Source organism: Rhinolophus sinicus, linkage group LG02 (assembly GCF_036562045.2).
Source record: "Rhinolophus sinicus isolate RSC01 linkage group LG02, ASM3656204v1, whole genome shotgun sequence".
NCBI lineage: Eukaryota > Metazoa > Chordata > Mammalia > Chiroptera > Rhinolophidae > Rhinolophus > Rhinolophus sinicus.
In genome coordinates, this window is record NC_133752.1 from 159,152,687 (window position 1) to 159,173,926 (window position 21,240).

The 21,240-nt window shown below is 37.4% G+C and overlaps 1 protein-coding gene across 1 annotated transcript in view; it reads left to right on the top strand.

Moving 5' to 3' along the window:
* The window catches only part of PKP2 (plakophilin 2), a 77,144-nt gene that overhangs the window by 30,958 nt on the left and 24,946 nt on the right, over positions 1-21,240 (top strand). Inside the window, exons 5-6 of the mRNA XM_019736575.2 lie at positions 4,129-4,336; positions 12,408-12,585. Coding sequence (XP_019592134.1) covers positions 4,129-4,336; positions 12,408-12,585 — 386 coding nt within the window. The remainder of the gene's footprint in view (positions 1-4,128; positions 4,337-12,407; positions 12,586-21,240) is intronic.

Sequence of the window (21,240 nt, forward strand, 5' to 3'; positions counted from 1 at the left end):
TACCTGAGTGATCTCGAGCAAGATATGTTGCCTCTCTAAGCCTCAGCTTTCCTACCTATAAAGTGGAAATAATAGTCACACTACACAGAGATGTTGTGAGAATGCAATCGGATAATGGTACAAGACCTGCCCCAAAATAATAACTCAGAGAATATTATTTCCACTGTAAGTGAGTAGTACCTCCCCCCGGTTAGTATGACAGTTGATCCCTGTCACCGTCATCGCTGTTAATCCAACTTCCTCCTAATTAGTCTCCATTCCTCCATCCTTATCCATTCCTAAGCCAGTCTCCTCACAGCACCCAGGGAGACCTTCCAATAGCTGCCCCAATTGCCTGCAGGATGAAGGACAGATTCGTAATTTGCAAGACCCTTCTTAAACAGGTTTTATTTTTATGCCTGCTTCAGATCTCATCACCAAAGCAGTGACTGCCATAACTGTCTTGTAAAATCTTATTATATTATACATAATAAAACTCATACAAATTCCTTATAAGAAATTTGAGAACTTAAGAAAAAAAATATATACCCACAGTCCCTCTAGTGTTATCATTTTGGTTTTCTCTGATTTTTTTAACACATATATGTTCATAGCTGGAATCAAATATGTAGCTTTGTTGATAGGGATCTTTTTGTTTTGATTTTTAAAAGCAAGCACAAATATGTTTGTTTGTTTGTTTGTTTGTTTGTTTGTTTGTTTAACTACAAAGCAGCAAGCCTCATTCACAACTTAACATCCCCACCATTTCTCCCAAACCCCCTAATCTCATTCCCTTCTTTATGTTTATGTTTATGAGTAGAAATGCATATTTTACTCAGCTTTTCTATTATCATAAGCATTTTCTCATAACATTGATAGTTTGTAAACATTTTATGGTGGCGTAGTAGTAGCTATCATGTGCTGAGTAATTACTACGTGTCTAGCACACGATTGCCAATCTTACACAATCCCCATTTGACTGATAAGGGAACTGTATGACTCATAAAATACCTGTCAGTTCAAACATTGCTCTACCTGTCCCCGGGATATCTCAACAAGTGGGTATGTGACAATTAATCATTAGCCAGTCTTCCCCCATTATTGGACATGTATGGTTTCTTATTTTTCACTATTATAAAAAATGTAGTTACCATTATCCTGTGTTAGAGTGTCTGCATTTCAAATTATATCCTAACGAAGGTTTCTGGAAGTGAATATTTTTAGTTTTTGACACATTGCCAATTGCCTTCCTGAAAGTTTATACCAATTTACAGGGAGTGATTAATTCAATGGGAGGCAAAGGAGAGAAAGGGAGTGACATTTCAAGGAGGAGGTGACGTTTGAGCTGGTTCATGCAGGGTGAGTAGGGCTTTGCCAGAAGAGAGGCAGAGTGGGGAGAACATCCCCAACAGAAAAGGAAGTGAGCGCAAAGGAACTGCACGGGCATGAGAGAACCCTTAACCTCAACAGTCAGTCTGTTCCCTCTGCTTATTTGCCAGCAGAAATCCTCATCATTTCATAATTTCAGAGTTGGAAGGGAAGAGAATCAGAAGAGAGTCAAAGAGAAAATTAAAATTCTAATATGCGACTCTGCCTTTTCATATATTTAGAAATCATCTCAAATGAAAGCCCTTTTGAAGTTCTGAAACATTCATATTAGTCTTTCTTTTTTCCTTTTTCCAAAGAGAGAACAAATCCCCTGAGGATTTAGTATAACTGGGAAACACATGTAACCTATGGTGTAACACGTGGTGCCAGCTGCTGCCCCGAATTTAAAAAGGCAAGAACAGCACATGTGACATTGGTCCTAATGTATACAGGATTTATCACCAGTGCACTTCTAGTTATATGCAATGAGGAGAATCACATCAGCTTCCTGTATTTGATATGATTTGTATCCATTTGCTTGATATAATGGGTAAAAGTAACTCATATCTATTTTTAAATGTGGGGTAAGTGCCACACACCAGGGAGTCAAATTCTGTAGTAAGTAGAGCTTTCGTCGGATTTCAGCGTTTATCTGAGTACGGTGTGTCTGCAGTTTCCTTCTTTCCGGGCTGGAGCCAGCGCTGAAAGCCAGGGGGATAAAGGTGGCTGGGTGAGAGAACGGGTCAGAGGGCCAGTAAACAAAACTCTGTCATCCACACTCCCTGCTCAGGACAAAGGAGGCTTCCACATGTCTCTTCTCACTAATGCTGTCATCATACCTGGAAATGCAATGTGGCCAGTAAGCTTCTTCGCATTAGATTTTGAAGAAGGCAAACTAATAAATTATAAATTAAGTAATACAATATTTCTGAGGCTGCCAGAGTACCTTCAGGCCAAACAGGATTTTCTTTTTGCAACTGATGTTTATGCTGCTACTGTGAAGATTTAATTGAGCTGGCATTTGAAGTTTATAGAATGGATTTAACCACCTTAAAACCCAGCTATGAAATAGAAATTGACGGAATTAGGGAAACATGTGAGTTATAGGCTGTTTTAAAATACATTGTGTGTTTCTGCTTTTAAGGAAATGTAATGGAATAGATGAAATGATCAAATCGATGACCTGTTGGACCAGATTTAATTGGTAGCTAAGAAATCTTTATCATTAGCAGTGTCCTGCAGATATATTAGAATGGCTCTAGACATAGCCCATGAAAATTGCTGTGGCCTGTCTCCCAATTGTCTCCTGTTCTGCAAATGTCTCCTCTCAAGGGAGCCACTAAGTGGAATTATTATGCCTCATTACCAGCAGTGAACCCTTAAAGGAACCGAAAGAGTGCTTTCTTCTCAAGGTTCTTGGCAAGCTATTAATTAGATTATATATACATAAAACTCTTAACACTATGCCGCCACTTCCTAATGATAGAAGTGGGAGGAGGGGTTGTTATTTTTATTTTATTGTTATTGTGGTTATTATTTTTATTGTTCCAATTATTTTACAACCTTGACTTTCATTCCTGCTTTGCTGGTCTTCTCCCCTGTCCTAACAAAGGAAGATGTAACATTGGAAGACTGGGTCTTAAGTGCTATTTATTTGTCTATGAAAGGGAAGCTAAAAGTATGAAAATGTGCCACTGGTGCAACTCTTCCCTGCGTATAAACTGTGTAATTAGAGCATCATTCATAAGTGATGAACTTCATCTAAAAGGGGGACTCACATCCATTCACAACAACTTAATTTCCTAAAAATGTCTGCATTAAGATGGTGAAAATGACTGAGATCTTTACCAAAGTTCTTAGCAACTTAAAAATATTTTAATCAGATATGAATGGAAACCTATGAGAAAGAAATCTTTCAGTCTCCAACTTAACGTTTCTCTCCAGCCACCTTGTGTCCAGCTTTAGATTTCTTTAGATAATATTTGCAGCCTAAAACACAAAATCACCTTGCTCAGACTGCCATGACTTGGCCTCTTCTCAAACCGCCATAGGTTTCAGTATCTAAACCATCTACTATTGTTCTTTTCATTCCTAGTTCTGGTCCTTTTTTTTATAGACAGCATACTCTTTCTTGCATATTTGGATAGAAGAAATATTTTTTTAATTGCACATTAAAAAGTGTAAAGTTGTGCTATTTACTTAAAGTGCTTGACTAATTTAATAAATCTTTTAAATACTCAAAGCAATTGATTGTAAAAATAGCTTACGTTTAAGGTTAGTTTGCATTGTTACTATGGTTGTCATGTTAAAGGAATTTTTAATTCTACCATTGATGAAGATAATTTCTGTTCAGTTTATATAGACTGTAAAGTTCTGTCCTAGAAAAAAACACGCTTGTGTAATATGGTATTCTTTCACAAAACATTCCTTATTCCTCTAATTCTCTGTTCTTGATTATGCTTAAGACTTTTATCACGTAACTCTTTCTGTCCACTTCACTATCATTTATCCACCCTTTATCACTTAACTTTCCTTCAGTTTTTTCATAGGGTTTTGGTTTAACGTCCCAAACTTACTGTAAGCTCCTCGGTGAAAGATACCTTGTAGCAGGAGTACATTGTACACCGTGAGTCTCAGGTTATGCCACACGTACTTGCTGACTGCTGGCAGTTATACTCAACATCAGTAACCTTCATCTGTTCATTCATATCACACCGAATGTCTTTAACGCCACATCGGAATTAATAAACACCTGAAATGATGTATCCACTTCTTCCGCAGGTTAATCAGCTTCACGGCATCCCCAAGCTTCTGCAGCTCCTAAAAGTTCAGAATGAAGATGTTCAGCGAGCTGTGTGCGGGGCTTTGAGAAACTTGGTGTTTGAAGACAACGACAACAAGTTGGAGGTGGCTGAACTCAACGGGGTCCCTCGGCTGCTCCAGGTGCTGAAGCAAACCAGAGACTTGGAGACTAAAAAGCAAATAACAGGTAGGCCTTACTGAATATTAAGGGGTATATGCAGTGCACCCCAGCCAGTTGGCTTATGTCATCTGTTTTTCTCCTTCCCTGGAACAAATGATCGATGGGGTCATTATTTGAGAGATGCTTTCAAGGAACATTGCCACCTGCTGGTGTAGACCCCAGATTCAAAGCAAATTTTAATTCCTCTTTTTCTGAAGGGCAAATTGTTCTGAGCCTTTGGCTTACTTAATATTTTTTATTAGAAGCTCTATGCACCTTTGACTACAACTTTAAAACAACTTCTTGACAAGACTCCCTGCATGAAAAATTTTGCATAAATTCACTGAGAGCCAACTGTGTAGTTTGAGAATGTGGGTTTTCCATATTGTCCGAGGTGTCCAAAACGTTCTGAAGAGACCCAACAACAACTCCTACTTCTTTTTATTATTCACTCAACAATCTACTTCCTAAATCGATACGAAGAAAGTGAATTGGGGAGGCAAATAGCATCCTAATAAAGAGGATCAATTTAATCAAACTAGTCAAAAATACCAGAAACTATATTTTCCAATCCTTCCATCACCTGAACCCCTCAAAATACCAGTTCCCTAGACCACCAACCCCCCACGCCAAAGAAGAGAAAAAGAAAAGATGTCTGGATGTGTTTTTTCGTTCTCTACTTCATATTTCTGTTCAAATACTGATTTGAACAAATAAATATCTCCTTTCTGCCCAATGGATTAGACAGATGAACTAATCAGATAGAATTAAAGCAACAGTTTTAGTAATCCTTGAAGCATGGAGAAGCATAGTTTCATTTAAATGCAAAGTGCATGTGGTGGAGGAGGAAGTGGTTCATTGGCGCCCCTGCCCTCTTGCCGTCACCGTCAGCTCTCTGCTGATGCTCCCTACACACCTTACAGAGAGTGCAAGAGCATTACTGAGTGCAGTCCGTCATCAGTAGTACGTACGGCCTTCGGGACACTTTAATTATCTTCAATGTCTCAGGTGATACACATACATTTTAAAATGTAATTGTAACAAAACCTTAGGTTTTTGAGGTATTTTTAGGTATTATTGGATATTGAATCTCAATTTAACAGATGAGGAAGCTAAGGCCCAAAGAAGTTAACACATTTTAGTACATCATATAAAAGTGTTTTTAATGGTAACAGTTGACAATGTTTACATATTTAAAAAGGAGGTACTTCACAGATATTGTTTTGAATTGAATATATTTTGCAGTTCTGCCATCCTCCCTTTATTATACAACCGTTTTCCTTTTTCTATAAAAATATTATTATATCTCTCTACCCAGTTGTATCTTAAAATATCACGTTTTTTTTCTGTCTCGATACATTTTAATTTTATACAACTATATGAAGGATTGTACCATGCTACTTTTCTGCTTGCATGCTATCATATCCCATGGGAGAGTTCCTTTCATATTTGAGTTATATTAAAATACCTATAGAAATCAAATGATCTCATTCATTCATTTAGCCAAAATTTACAGGGTAGCCTTCAAGTGACAGGCAGTGAAAATCACAGTCTAGAGAGGTTGCGGATTTTATCTTCCAGCCACTAAAACATGAACAAGTATGTAATGGTTGGCATTAAAAAAAAAAAAAAAGGCAAAGAACCCTCACATTTAGAACCTAACATTTTCTTCATTAAAATATCGTAATGAACCACAGCAAGAATCAGTCTATCCTGCTTTACAGTCAAAAAAAGACTTCACGAAGGAAGTCTATTTCACTGTGGATTTTAAAAGAAGGATAGGCTTTGGACTGGTGTTTTGAGGGAGAATGCAAGTTATTCCCAGCGAAGTGGACATCACTAGCAAAGCAAAAATGCAGGAAGAAGCTGCTAGTCATTTAGAGGGAGCTTGGGTAATAGAGTAATTGAGGTTAGGGTGCATGGTAGCTAGAAAGCTTGGGAGGATGTGGGTATGTGTCAAGGAAGTAATCCATTGAACCATCCTTCCTCTTCTTTTGTATAGGCAATAGGAAACAAAGGTCAGAGAACATGCTGTGATATTGATGCCAAAGAAACCATTCAGTCCTCTTTAGATAATCCACAGAGCTGATAAAGGGAGGTTGATCATACCAGTCCCAGGATTTCTAGTACAAGCCAAACGTCGGTACCAGAGAGTGTTCATTACCTGTTAATTGAATTGAGTGGATACTTGAATGTTTGATACAAATCCTTCTAAATAACTTCCTTAGCTCTATTAATGGAAGAACTAAATAAGTGCTTTCTGGGCCTCAGAAATAAATTGTTGACTTAAGTAGACATGTTTATATCTTTGTTTTACAACACAAAGCAGGCAACCATATATGTGGATTTCTTCTTGTCTATTCCGTAGACATCTTCCTGTGCCCCCATTCTAAGCTAGTCACTCAGCTCGGGCTTTTCATTTTTCATCTCTGTTCCTCCTGACACCTCCGTAAGGGCTTTATTGACAATTTACGTGTGATCACTGTAAGGTTCAGGGTAGTTAGTTGTCTAAGGTTATACAGCTAGTAGAGAACAAAGCCCGGATTTGAACCCAGTTTCATTTGGGTGTTTTCCTATCTCAGGATGGCTCCCACCTACTGCTTAGGGACAGATCGTGACTCGGTTTTACACATTTTTGAGAAGGCGCTGGTCTTTGAGAATCTCAGATCAGAGAACTCTTCCCTCACTCCTCTTTGACCCTTCCTCTCTCCTCTTGCTCTTGTTATTGCCTGGGTACAAGCCCTCTTCCTCTCTCTGTGGTGCTCTTTCAGCAGCCTTGTACCTCGCCCTCTGATTCACTATTGCACATTCCCAATCTATCTACTACTACAATGCTAACGATTTCTTTCTAAAACGAAAATATTATTCCATTATGCTCCCCATTACCTATGAGATAAAGTCTGTACTCTGTCCATGGCACACAAAGATTTTATGATGTGAGCCTGGTGACCCTTGACAGCAGTGTTTCCTCATACCCTTCCATCCCAAGTTCTGAAATCCTAAAGTTATCTACCTGCTGGTCGGTTCCATGTCTCCGTTCTGTCTCGATGTCTTTGCACTGTTGTCTTGGACTGGAGTCCTTTTTCACACCTAGAGGCCCTCTTATTCTTCAGTAGCTGTCTCAAATATCACTTCTCTGAAACAAATGCCGTCCTTCTGTTCTTTAGTTTCAGCATCCCCTCTCTGAGTTTTGAAGGAAGGGGCTTCTCTGAACTACCTTTGCCTCCTTTAATACTGGGTTGCCACTTATTTCATGTCTGTGTATTTATTGCAATAACCACTGTGGTGCTTGTGTAAGTTCCTCAGCAACTGTGGATGTCTGACCAAATATTAAAAAAAGAGACTTGTGGCCTGGGAATGTCTAGATTACACAGATATAAGAGAATCAAGTGTGTTTTCAGATAAGACCTTGATTTTTCTGACCAAGATAATAAAAAATGAACCATCTGGTTCTCTACATGCCTAAGTTCAGCATCAGAGCTTTGTTCCCTGGGAGAGAATGTCAACTCACTGACCTTTCTGGCATTTTCTGTACCAGCCTAGGAGAGAAACTCTTCCCTCTTCCAACGAAAAGACTGCAGGATCAAAGATTTCCCCCCAATGAGATTGTCCCCCTTCCTTACCAAGTGAGTGTGGAAGCATTCTTTGAAATGAGAACAGTACCTACTAGTCTCAGAGGTTCATTTTCAAGGTCACTGAGTAGTAAGCACTGACTGCAGTGTGTAGGGCTCAGCCTTGGGTTAACACACAGGTGATGATAAGAATGAAGCATGGGATTCTTGATCCTCTTCTGCATGTCGCGTAAGGAAGAGGCAGGATGACTGTCAGTGAAATTTGTTGAAAATTCATATTTGACCTCTGCATCTTTTATGGAAATATTTAATTGGATTGCTTTATTTTCATAAAATATCAAAAACGCTGCTATAAAATACTCAGTATGCACTTTCTTTAAATAATTGTATATTATTTTAGTCTTCATTTGTAATGTTCAACAACCCAAGGCACCTTGGGTTTGTTTATAACTTGGAATAAATGCCCTTTGTGATAATGTGATATTCTGGATAAATTTTACAAAATTTAGGTGAAAAGAGTATATCCATGCAAAGGAAATTGTAAAAAAAATAAATAAATAAAAGTCTTCCTGCTCTGTGATCACTTTGAAAAACAAAGTTAAAAAAAAACAGTGCTTCTCCTTCTCTTCTGTACTGAAGATATGGATTCATTTAATCATAAAATTTGTACTTTTTATTAACCTAAGGGTCATGCAGACTTAGTTAAATAACTATACTTCCAGTCCAAGAGGGCAATATTAATAAAACATGGGTTTTAATATCTTACTTAATTAGCTATTTTTTGCAAATATCACAGTTGGCATTACATTTTTGGATAATGCAGTTACATTATTGTTAATTATTCAAAGTATATCCCTTCCTAGAATCCAGTTCCCTTTCTTTTTGGCTAGCATGGGAGCTTAGTGATAGAAAATTACAGGCAGGTCAGCTGCAACAAGTAACTATAATGATTGAAATTTAAGCACTGTGAATAAATTGACCCAGAAGTTAAAGGTGAGACAAAGGAAAATCTAAACCCTAAGTACTATATTAGGGAATCTAGAATCGGATCATTGAAAGAGACATCTATCTATTCAGGATCACCTAGTTCATTAGTTTCCCAATGCCAGAAATGGGAATCATTTTTAAAATATAAATTCCTGGAATTCATCTTGAGATTGTGGCTCAGTAGATTTGGGGTGTGGCCCAGGAATATGTGATTCTGATTTGCCACTAGGCTCATTTGAAAATGGCTAGTCTAGTCTAAAACTCTGGTTTTGGGAGAAAACTTTTTTGTCATTACTTAGGTAAAGGATGAGCTCATTTTTATCTGCACCGGGTGATACAGCTGGATCTTACAAGCAGATCTGTTTTCTTCAAAGCTGTCTTAGAAGTATATACTTTCAGTGAGCCAAAATCTCCTTCCACAAGAATTTCCACTCATTGGTTCTGGTTTCGCCTCCTGTGGTCACAGAAAATGATATCGAGCTGTTAAATTTGCATTTCTTTAGTTACCACCGTGTTTCCCCGAAAATAAGACCTAACCGGAAAATAAGCCCTAGCGTGATTTTTCAGGAGGACATCCCCTGAACATAGACCCTAATGCATATTTTGGAGCAAAACTTAATATAAGACCTGGTCTTATTTTCGGGGAAACAGGACAGAGAGCATGCATTCCTGTGTATATTAGACTCTAATATCTTTTAGCTTTGGGTTAATTTTTCTGTTAGTCATTGAATTTTTAATGGCTTAAAAATTTAAAGAACTGTATATTAAGGGTATTAACTCTTTGTCTCATATTGTCCTACCTATTTCCCCAATTTGCAATTGGTCATTTATTGATTTTGTGTCTATATGTGTGAGGGTGTGTGTGTATAAGTATGTATAATTTGAAATCTCTAGTGAATATTTAAGTTCCTTCTTAACTTCGTGCCATAGAGAAATTGGGAAGGCATGACATTTCTATACAATATCCTATAGTAAAAATTCAAAAATACTCAAACGCCCAAACCATATATTTGTGTAGAAATAATATTGCCTACCAAGCTATAAAAGACACGTACTGTTAAAGGAAAATTCCACTCCCTTTGTTCAAATTAATCCTGTCTGGTTTTTATTGTCAGGTGTGCTTTTCCTTTGAGTGCCCTGTGTGGTCCGTTTTAAAAAGAGGAAATGTCCTTAGGCTTCACACTTTTAAGTCTCTGGCAGGCAGAGACTCTTAATTTGTTTGCTTATTTAGAACAGGAAGCATTTTTTTTTCCCTTTTCTCTCTTTTCTTTTTAACTTTCTTTAGTAGCTTAGTAACCAACACAGCCTCAGACCTGCCATTAATTGTCTTCCACCACCTTCGGAGTTTTATTCTGTCTCTCCCCCAGTCCAGGGCCTCTTAAGATGAAGTGGGAGGAATGAAGTCATTGTGTTGCAAAATCTGTGGCTGAGGGACACTGCTGATGACTAACCCCAAATGCCGGTTTGATCAGGAAAAGACCTTGTCTGCCAAAATTCTAGTTCTTACAAGGCACAAGACCCAGTGTCGCTGTGCCTACAGGAAGCTGAGTGTAGGCTGCAGTGGATATTTGGTTATTGTTTTAGGAATCGGTTACTTGTGCACAGCCAAAATAAACTGTTTAAACACAAAAGACTGCATTGGCCTAGAGTGTTCTAATTGATGGGCCAAATACAAGTATGGTTGAATAATTACCAAGCTTTAATTGTACAGGCTATTATTTCAGTCATTAAAATTAGGGGAGATGATATCACCACATAAGCCAGCCAAGGTTGCCATGTTTGCTTTTCCCATAAAGTAGATGGCCCTGTGTACCTGTGCTTCCTCTTTCCTTTGTACTGACAAAGCAGTAAATTTAACAAGTAGGAGTTATAAACTGGGCAGTAGGGGCGTGGATATAAGGAAGCAAATGAAAATCCCTTCTCTTACTGTCCCCTCTCTCTGTCCTTTGACACTAGTGAGTTAGAGTAACTTAACTGAGGTGTGGGAGATTGTAAGGCAACTTTATACGTGCTGAGAGTCTTGGGAATAGAGAACAATATGTGTAATAGTTCTTCCACTGAATCAGAAGTATTTGAGCACTGAATTTGTAAGAAAAACAAGTCCTAAATGTATACACCATTTTGTATTCTTTCTCAGCACCCAGCTTCAGTCTCTGTCTCACAAATGCCCTGGAAAGTACAGTATCCTATTATCTTAATTTCCGCTGAGTTGGCCTTTCTCTTGGATGGGAGTAGGGTGTAGGGGAAATTCAAGAGGAAAGAGAAAGTTAAATGAGTAAATGTGGTACCAGTCTTAGACCAATGCTTAGACCATACAAGTTGGCAAATAGATAAAATATTCTGGTCTCGCCTTTACTGCCAAACTTTAATTTAAGAAATATGTCAGGTAGCCAGCTTAAATTCCAGGAGGACATAAAATCCATTATTGGGTAAGAGTCAAAAAATACTAATTGGTGATGTTGATCAGCCTACTGTTGACAGCCATGAGCAGCTGGTCAAAGGCTTTCTGCAGGCCCATCCTGCTGTTGGGAGGCAAATGTCAGGTGGAAGTTGCAGGTAGTGGGGAGCAGGAGGCAGAGGGAGGTACCGTATTTTGCTGTGTGCGATGCGCTCCCGTGTATAATGCACACCAACGTTTTTTGGCCCAAACTTTCAGGGGAAGAAAATCTTTGGTTTCGATTTTTAATTCAAATTTTTATTTGTTTACATTTAGATAACTTGTATTTTTGTGTATTATAAAGGAATTTTAGCATTTGTTATTTAACATATTATGGTACAAGAAATTTTGTGTAACAAATAATTACAAAACACAAGACTAGATACAAGGTACGAGAAATTTTATATATTGGTAATAAATTTCTGATGTCTACACATCATAGAAGGCCGAGAACTCTTCGTCATCATTGCAAGTTCGTCAGAAATTCAACAAAACCAATGATCATATTCTAGGGTATTATTTTGCATACGGATATCATTATTGACAACTAGAGTTATACTTTTAAGTCATAAACATAAATAGAAGAATTAAAAACATCTGTATAGATATGGAATTAATACTACCCATGTATAATGTGCATCCTTATTTTTTCTTCACAAATTTGGACAAAACTGTGTGAATTATACTAGCAAAATATGGCATTCTCTTTATGCATCTAAGAGAGAAAAAATATGACCCTTTAAAAATGTTGAAGTCTTAGTTACAATAGGATCATTTCAAGCCTCCCTTTTGTTGAGCCCTGAATTTATCATCTCAGTGAATTCAGCTTTATGGTAGAGTCTTTTAAGAGAAACAGCAGTAAATATTTAAAGATTTCTGGCTTTCATTCACATTCCTAATTAAACCTGCATATATTTTTAATTGTTCTTATGCATCACCTTCCATTGCCATCTAATGAGCTCTAAACAGATTCTTTCAATGGGCAAGGGGCTCTGTCCCCCACTTCTTATTCTTTATAACTAACCGTAGCCCTAGGGGTAGTGGCCTTAACTGACATTTCTGGCAGTCATTTTGACCCAATCCTGCACTGTTTTGATTCTAGGTTTGCTGTGGAATTTGTCCTCTAATGACAAACTCAAGAATCTCATGATAACAGAAGCCTTGCTTATCCTGACTGAGACTATCATCATCCCATTTTCGGGGTGGCCAGAGGGAGACTACCCCAAAGCGAATGGTTTGCTCGATTTTGATATATTCTACAACGTCACAGGATGCCTAAGGTAATACCACTTTGCACACCCCCCCCCACTTTTATCTCTATGCACCTTAAATACCACATTCAAGTCTGTCTAAAACTCTACCTCATTACCTAGAGATGCTGTAAGAATTGTAAAGATCACTCTAATTCCTAGAACTACAATGTAGAAACAATGAGAAAGGTTCAAGTATCAACAGAATATTGTTTCCAGACATGTTTGATTCCATAAACTACCCACAATTGCTCATAAGAGAGAGACTGTCAGTTCCACTAGAGAAACTAGAGGTCTGATCTGAATACCTGGAAGTCCATGCAGACTGGCCTTCCCTGTCTCACAGGGTTTAAGTCAGGCTTCATGCTACTTTTAATTCATGAAAATCTAATTTAATGGCGTGATTAAAAAAATAATTTTGAATCTAGTGTTTTTATTTTATTTTTTATTGAGATATAATTGGCGTGCAACATTAGTTTCAGGTATATAACATAATGATTTGTTATGGTCTAGATTGTGAAATGATCACCACAATAAGTGTAGTTAACATTATCACCGCACAGTTACAGAATATTTTTTCTTGTGATGAGAACTTTTAAGATTCACTCTCTTAACAACTTTCAAATATGCAATGCAGTGCTATTAACTATAGTCACTATTCTGTACATTACATCCTCAGGACTTCTTTTATAACTGAAAGTTTGTATTTGTACCTTTTGATTCCCTTCAATTATTTTGCAAACCCTGTTCCTCCACCCCCCTACCCCTGCTCTGCCACTGGCAACTACCAAACTGTTCTCTGTATCTTTGATTTTGGTTTTGTTTGTGTGTTTTTTTAGATTCCACATATAAGCGAGATCCTACAGTATTTGTCTTTCTCTGCTTATTTCACTTAGCATAGTGCCCTCAAGGTCCATCCATGTTGTCATAAAAAAGCAGAATTTCCTTTTTTTATCCATTTATCACTTAGGTTGTTTCCATATCTTGGCTATTGTGAATAATGTTACAGTAAACATTGGATTCATATATCTTTTTTAATAAGTGTTTTCGTTTTCTTCAGATAAATACCCAGAAGTGAAATTCTGGATCATATGGTAGTTCTATTTATAATTTTCTGTGGAACCTCCATACTGTTTTCCATAGTGGCTGCGCCAATTTGCATTCCCACTAGCAGGGCACAAGGGTTGCCTTTTCTCCACATCCTTGCAACACTTGTTATCTCTTGTCTTTTTAATAATAGCCATTCTAACAGATGTGAGGTGGTATCTGGTGGTTTTGATTTGCATTTCCCTGATGATGAGTGATATTGAGCATCTTTTCCTGTACCTGTTGGCCATCTATATGTCTTCTTTAGAAAAATGTTTATTCAGATCTTCTGCCCATTTTTTAATTGGATTGTTTGTTTTTTTGCTATTAAGTTGTATGAGTTCTTTCCCATTCAGTACATTGCCTTTTCATTTTGTTGATGGTTTGCTGTGCAGAAGCTTTTTAGTTGGATGTAGCCCCATCTTTTAAATTTTTCTTTTGTTGCCCTTTCTTTTGGTGTCAAATCCAAAAAATCACCATTAAGACAAATGTCAGAGCCTACCACCTATGTTTTCCCTTAGGAGTGTTACGGTTTCAAGTCTTTAATTCATTTTGAGTTAATTGTTGTGTATGGTGTAAAATAGTGGTCTATTTTCATTCTTTTGCGTGTGGTTGTTCAGTTTTCCCAGCACTACCTATTGAAGAGACTTTCTTTTCCCTATTGTGTATTCTTGACTCCTTGTTGTAAATGAATTGACCATATATGCGTGAGTTTATTTCTGGGCTCTCTATTCTGTTCCATTGATCTATGTGTCTGTTTTTATGCCAGTAATCATAATGTTGTTTTTTTCCAATGCCATCCTGTTGATTAATACAGCTTTATTATTTTATATAATTTGAAATCAGGAAGCATCATGCCTCCAGCTTTGTTCTTATTTTTTAAGATTGCTTTGGCTCTTGGGGGTCTTTTGTGGTTCCATACAAATTGTAAAATTGTTTCTTTTATTTCTGTGAAACATGCCATTGGTATTTTGGTAGGGATTGCACTGAACCTGTATAGGTTGCTTTGGGTAATATGGACATTTTAACAATATTAATTGTCCCAATCCACAAGCATGGAATATCTCTCCATTTATTTGTGTCTTCTATGTCTTATAGTTTTCAGAGCACAGATCTTTCACCTCCTTGTTTAAATTTGCTCTTATGTGTTTTTTAATAGCTATAAGGCAACAAAGTCTAAAAGGACAGAATATCTTGCCATAAGAATAGCTACAAAGAAGTTAAATATTAGGATGAAAAATGTTTCAAATGTTTTCTCCCCTGGGCTGTCAGATGCCAACTACATCAAGAGGAAAAAGAAACACATGCAGGAGGAAGAAAAATGCTAGGCTTAACTTCTCTAGGATCATGCGCATCAGGCTTTCTTATATTTGAAAATAATCATTGTCCTGTATGCCCAAGGATTAAAAGAAATCTGTTAGAAGATATAATCAAAATTAGATAGCCCCAAAGTAGCCAGGATATATTATGCCTTTCAATCTTTTCTCTAGTTGCATAGTTCATTTCTTGAGAGAATTTATTATGGGAAAATGTTTATCTTCTCTCCACAGTTATTTGATAGTGCATATCAAATACCAATTTTGTATAAAGCATTATGTTAGTTTCTGAGAGTTTTACAAAGATGAATAGGAAAATCCTTCAGGAATTTTTAATCTGGCAGGGGACGCTGATGAGCAAACAATCTAGATTACGGCTACCATGGAATGTGTTGGAGCAGTGGTTCTCAAAATGTGGCTCTGGGAGCAGGAGCATCTGCACCACCTGGAACTTTCTGACTTCTTGGGCCCCACCCCACAACTACTGAATCAGAAACTCCCAGGGTGGGACTCAGCCATGTAGTTTCAACAAGCCCTCCAGGTGATGCTGATGCACTGCTGGTGTTGGAGGCACAGGGGATGCTGCAGGAATGCAGAACAAAGGACGATTCATGCCGCTGAGTGATATCAGAAAGACACTAAATGAGCTGGGCTTTTGGCGGACTGTGTCCATCGTCAGAAATTCTGTAAGGGTGAAGGACTAAGTTATTGAACAGCATAAGAGGTGCCTAAATGGTCTCCCTTGAATCCGTCTCTCATAGAGTCCACTGGAACTGCTTTTTGAATGGACTTTCGAGCCATTAAAACATTTTGATCCATTTAAAAACACTTTGCATCTTAAAACTTCTCTGGTGCTCCTATAGCTTTACCATGTGCATCAGAGTTCTTAATGTGGTAGATGTGTCAGTCAGGACTCTTTCAATTGAAAATGGCAGATGCCCAACTCAAACCTGCCAACGCCAAGTAGGGATTCATTGGCTCAGGTGCCTGAGGTGTTGACAGTCACTTGAGGTGAAGGAAGTGCACCGGGAACCCTGGCCTCGAGGACTGGCATAGAAATTCGTCATCCCTGGGACTCACTCTTTTTTAAGTTTGTATCTCATCTCTGCTTGCTCTTTTGCATGTTGGGCTCATTCTCTGCACATGCAAACAAGCCTGTGCATTTTAAAAAATCTTTAATCCCTAACACTTAGCAAAGTTTCTGGCGTATAGTAAGCAAGTATAAAGTATATGAATGAAAAGAATAGATGAATGAGTGAACATATGCAAATGCGTGATGAATTAGGTGAATAATCAAGTCTGACAAAATCATGTTAAGGAGTTCATTATTTTCTTCCATAAGCAACATTAGCTAGTATGGGGAGGATAGGAATATGATAAGTTCTGTGTGAAGAAAAATAGTTATATCAACAGGAAAAGTGTTTTGAGAAGGTAAAAATCTAAAGAGAAAGATGTTAGTTCAAAATATCTTCCTATGAATGAGGAATAAAAGAGTTGCATGGTTTGGGTGAAGCAGTGCCCTGGTCAGCCTGCATTTTCCAGATGTAATAGCTGAATACACTCCCATCAGAATGACACCATTTTACACAGTGTTTGCAAAATCAATCCAAACTACTGAGTTGCACTACTTTCAGAAGCAGAATGTAGCAAAACAAATCTGGGCAATCGAGCATCATATAAGCTTACCAAAATGTCTGTTCTTATTTCATCTGTATATCTACTTCATAATAATAATAATAGCTTATATTTATTGTGATTATGTCCTAGAACTTGTCCCAAATGCTTGATGAGGATTTTCTCGGTTTTCTCACAGCAGCCCTTATAAAGTAGTTTTTCCCCATTTTATAGATGAGGAAACGGGGGCTCAGAGAATTTAAGTGATTTTTCCCAATGCCGTACAGCTAGTAAGAGACAAAGCTGGAATTTAAAACCAAAGCTTGTGGTTAGTATGCTGAATACTTTAATGTTAATCACATGTCTACAGACTGATGGTGTGGATAAAACCCTCTGCCCTTCAGTCTTGCGACCTCACAGGGTCAGGTAGGCCAATCACGGTCATTTATCAGGTCTCATGATGGACATGTATCTGTGTTTCAGTGTTTTTGTTGTAGAAGTTCCATGCAGGTGAAACTCGGTACTACTTGCCTTTCATATAAACAGAGAAGATACAAAGCATGAAGCATATGAAGGACATCTTTGCAAGAGAAGAGGTGATGGCCCTGGAGAAAACTTCAGAGTAGATGTTGCCACAATGAGTGTAAAAGCCACTAGGAGATAGGAGTCAGAACATAAGAAAAGAGCTATAGGGGAATCTGCAAATATTCTGCTTCCATGACAACAGAGGCGTCTACTGAATAGTTGCTTATTTATGGCCTCAGCTTACTTTAAAAAGATTTTAAAACAAGTCTTGACTGGTTCTAGGAAGAGTGAATCTTAGCTGCATAAAAAGGTCATAAATGTTAGTTAGCAAATCTCTGAATTGCTACAAGTTCACTCGAGGTATTCTCCCCCGCAATGGGTGTAGAGCCAACAATGAATTGGCAACATGAAAAGTGTTTTTGGCATTATGGTTGGCTTAGGTCAGCGTCGCTAAATCCCTTCAATCTACTTGGGAGAAAAACTGCTGCGTACATAGTGACTTTCTTTAGTGACTGAGATCATTCTGAGAGGGACTTCCCAGATCTGCGTATAACAGTGGTGCAGAAGGAATGTGCTCTGCAGGTACAATGTGTGCTTTGTTAATGAACTTGTGACAGTGACTCTGATTCTGCCCACTTGGAGTTGCTGCGGTGAGATTGCATCCAGATAGGAGAGCATGCACAGTTTTTCCTTCAAAAAAGCTACACTACCTTTGTCAGGTATCAAATCATTTGTTGACCGGATTAGCATCTGCCTGCAGCAGCATTTACCATGGGCCTTGGTGCTTTCTTTCAGTCCGTTTGGAATTACATACTTTTCCTGACTGAAGTTACTCACTGAAAGATGACACAGGTTTTGCAATAGGGAAAATAATGTTCATTCAAGTTTCTGTTTTCCTTCTTAAACAATGTTACACTAGCATGAGTAGTAAAATCCAAGTTAGAGGGAAAATAAATCGGTACACTCACATTTGTGCTGGTGCCAGCAAGAGTGATTGTCAGCATCTCGTCATAACTCCACACTGTGACATCATGTCAGGAGCTTGAAATCAGCCATGGTGGGAGTATTTATACCACAGAAATTGGCAAACGCTACACATCAGAGATTTCCCTGCTCCCAGAAAGGTGTTTGTTAAATATTTACCAACACACTACTAGCATGGAATTTCCTTAGTTGATTACTTTAACATCAAAATATGGATAGAGTATAGGCATATTTCTCTTTGTTTTCTTGGAAAGTATTACAATAAAGTTTCAGCATTTCTTTTTTTTTTTTTTTTTTTGAGAGGAGAAAAAAATGCCTCTTTTTCAAAATTATTTTCATGTACTTAAGGCAAGAAGTGTAACAGTTAAAATATTTAATAATTTATTGCAATTAGTAGGGTACTCTTCCAGACATTTCAAATTCCAAAAGACTAAGTGACAATCATAGATTATAAATTACCAAAAAGCATTAGCCGCCTTCTTTGATTGTACATCCCTCTTGTACAAACACTAATTATGAGCCCCTACTTTTCTATTTCTTATGGGTAATCCCATGGGAATTGGTGTGACATGGCTGTCAAATCTTGGTGTTCCACCTCACTGATTGTCACACTTGGAAAACCTTTGGATGTGACAATAACCAATGGTTATTATCAGGGGTAAGTTCAGAATGTCTTTCAAACATTTATTATTTCTGCATTCCTTCATATCATTCTCGTGGCTTCTTTTCTCCCATCTTTACTTCCTTCTTTCCTTTCTTACCTAAGTCTTTGTTCTCTTAAAAGAGAAGAGGTAGAAACCATTTAGAGGTCAGAAAATAATATGCCTCCAGGGGTCAGGCAGGCACTTAAGTGGAGAGTTGTAAGACCATGGGAAATGGTGGGCACCTTCAGACTAAAGAATGGGAAAAAATGCTTACCTCAAAGAGCAGAGAGATGGAACATTCTGAAAAACACGTCAGGCCAAACACAAACATCTAAGCAGCCTGTGATTGTTAGTCTCCTTCCTCAGTTGAAGAAATTGAGTTACAAAATAGTCATGGGTATGTAAAGTACAGCATAGAGAATACAGGCAACAATGTTGCAACTATATATATATATATATTGCCACAGGGATACTAGACGAATGTGGGGGATCACTGTATAAATTATATAAGTGTCTAACCACTGTGCTGTACACTTGAAACTAATAATATTGAATGGCAAATGTAACTGAAAAAAATATATTTTTTCAAAAGAAAGAGTGAGGTTGACCAGATCATTATATTATAGAAATAAATCATATTTTCTATTTAAAAAAATAAAGTAAGTGCCACTGACTCTTCCACAATTATAAAAATTTGAGAAAGGCAACTAGTCCTACCTTCCTGGGATGGTTCCCATGTGGTCTGTCTTTCCTATTGCTCTTATCCAAACCTGTCATTATTCCTTGAGTGCCTGCTGTGTCCAAATTGTGTCCTGCTTTGTAAATTTCTGAAATTTGAAAGGGGAACGGAACCTACCTTTGCTTTGGAGGTTACTCCAGGGTTAGTGGAAGAGATAGACACCTGAAGACATAATCATAATACATTTGAAAAGATGTGTAAAAGAGGTATGAAAAGACTGTTTCAGAGGCTTTGAGTTGCTTAACTAAAGGTGCCTGAGGGCTGGGAAAAACTGTTGACTGGAGAGTCATATTTAAGGAGCGATTAAAGACTGAGTATGTGATTGAAAGTCCTCAATCTTTAGCTCATCCTTCTATCACTAATTCATCTCTGTCGTTTTTCACATTGAGAAAGGATTATAAAATTGCTGCCTTAGTCTTATCTCCATAATCTAACTGTTTCTGCATTGTAATAGCCACCCCAGAATTTACCATTTTCTTTAGGATGCTAGTACAAAATGACAAAATATTACTGTAGCACATTATAAATTGCTTTTTCTTAATTATATTTTGTGCCTCGATATACGAGTTAAAGAGGAAAAACAGTTGGTAATGCATTTCTCCTACAAGTGACGTAAACTTCACGTTCCCCACAAGTCATGGTGTAGTAAAGCTGTTTTGATGAATGTATAATATGTCTGTACTACAACTTTTAACTGTCTTAAACTTCCATTGTCACTTAACACTGTAAATCTAGCTGACGTGGGGAGTGGTCAGAAGAAGCAAACCGCCTTTAGAAAGAAAAGCTATAACTATCAGTCTAGTTCCTAATTAGCCACAAGGTTAAGGGGAAGATTTTTTTGAAATCAATACTAGCCACTCCGGAAGAAGAATGTCTCTTTGTAAAATTTGAATATATTCAATTATATCTATCTTCTCCAGCATAAAAAATCATATCATTGTGTTACTGAATTTCGTTTTTTACACTTCTCTGGATATCAAAACTTCAGAACTTTACTGAATCTGCATTTCCTTAATTATCTATTTCCATTCTGTTCACCTTATTCTGCTTATTCATCCCTTATTCTCAGTACTCATGACAGAAAAAGATTTATTTGGTCAAACCCTGTACATAAACCCAAATGATTATTTAGATAATTAAGAGGATACTTAAATGAGGGTCTAATTTCCCTGATTTTCAAATAATTATTTTTCTTTTGTGTAAGAATATAGCTCTAAAAGCAGGCCAGAATTTACTCTTTAAAGCAATCTAGTTGTGGTTATTTACTTCCAGAAAATAATATTAAACTAGAAGAATGTTAGCTGAGGCAGTGTACACCTAATAGAAGTAGCCAGATAGTTCAATCTGAAGAGTGACTTTTCCAGAAATATGAAGACAATTGAATCATCCCCTTCATCCCCAGTTATGGTTAATTATTTAAACTCTCCACATTTGATGTATAAACATAAGCAGTATGAAGTCCGTGAATAATGGAATTGGCAGTAATGTTCCATTGTCCATCATAATCACATTTTATAAGTTAAGTATTTTAGATATAGACACAAACATGGTTTAATGAATTAAATTATTTTATAAATTCTTTAAGTAAATTTAAGAGGTGGAAGTGGTATTGACATGGGAAAATAAAATCTTGGTTTTAAAAAAATGACTGTTTTTTAAGCTAAATCTCAAAGGTTTTAGGTCATTATTTTGAACGCTCTTAGCAAGAGTAAAGTTAGTAAAGCAAACAAAACAAATGTGGCCATGCTCACCTGGTCACCCCCTCTGGTCTTCCTGA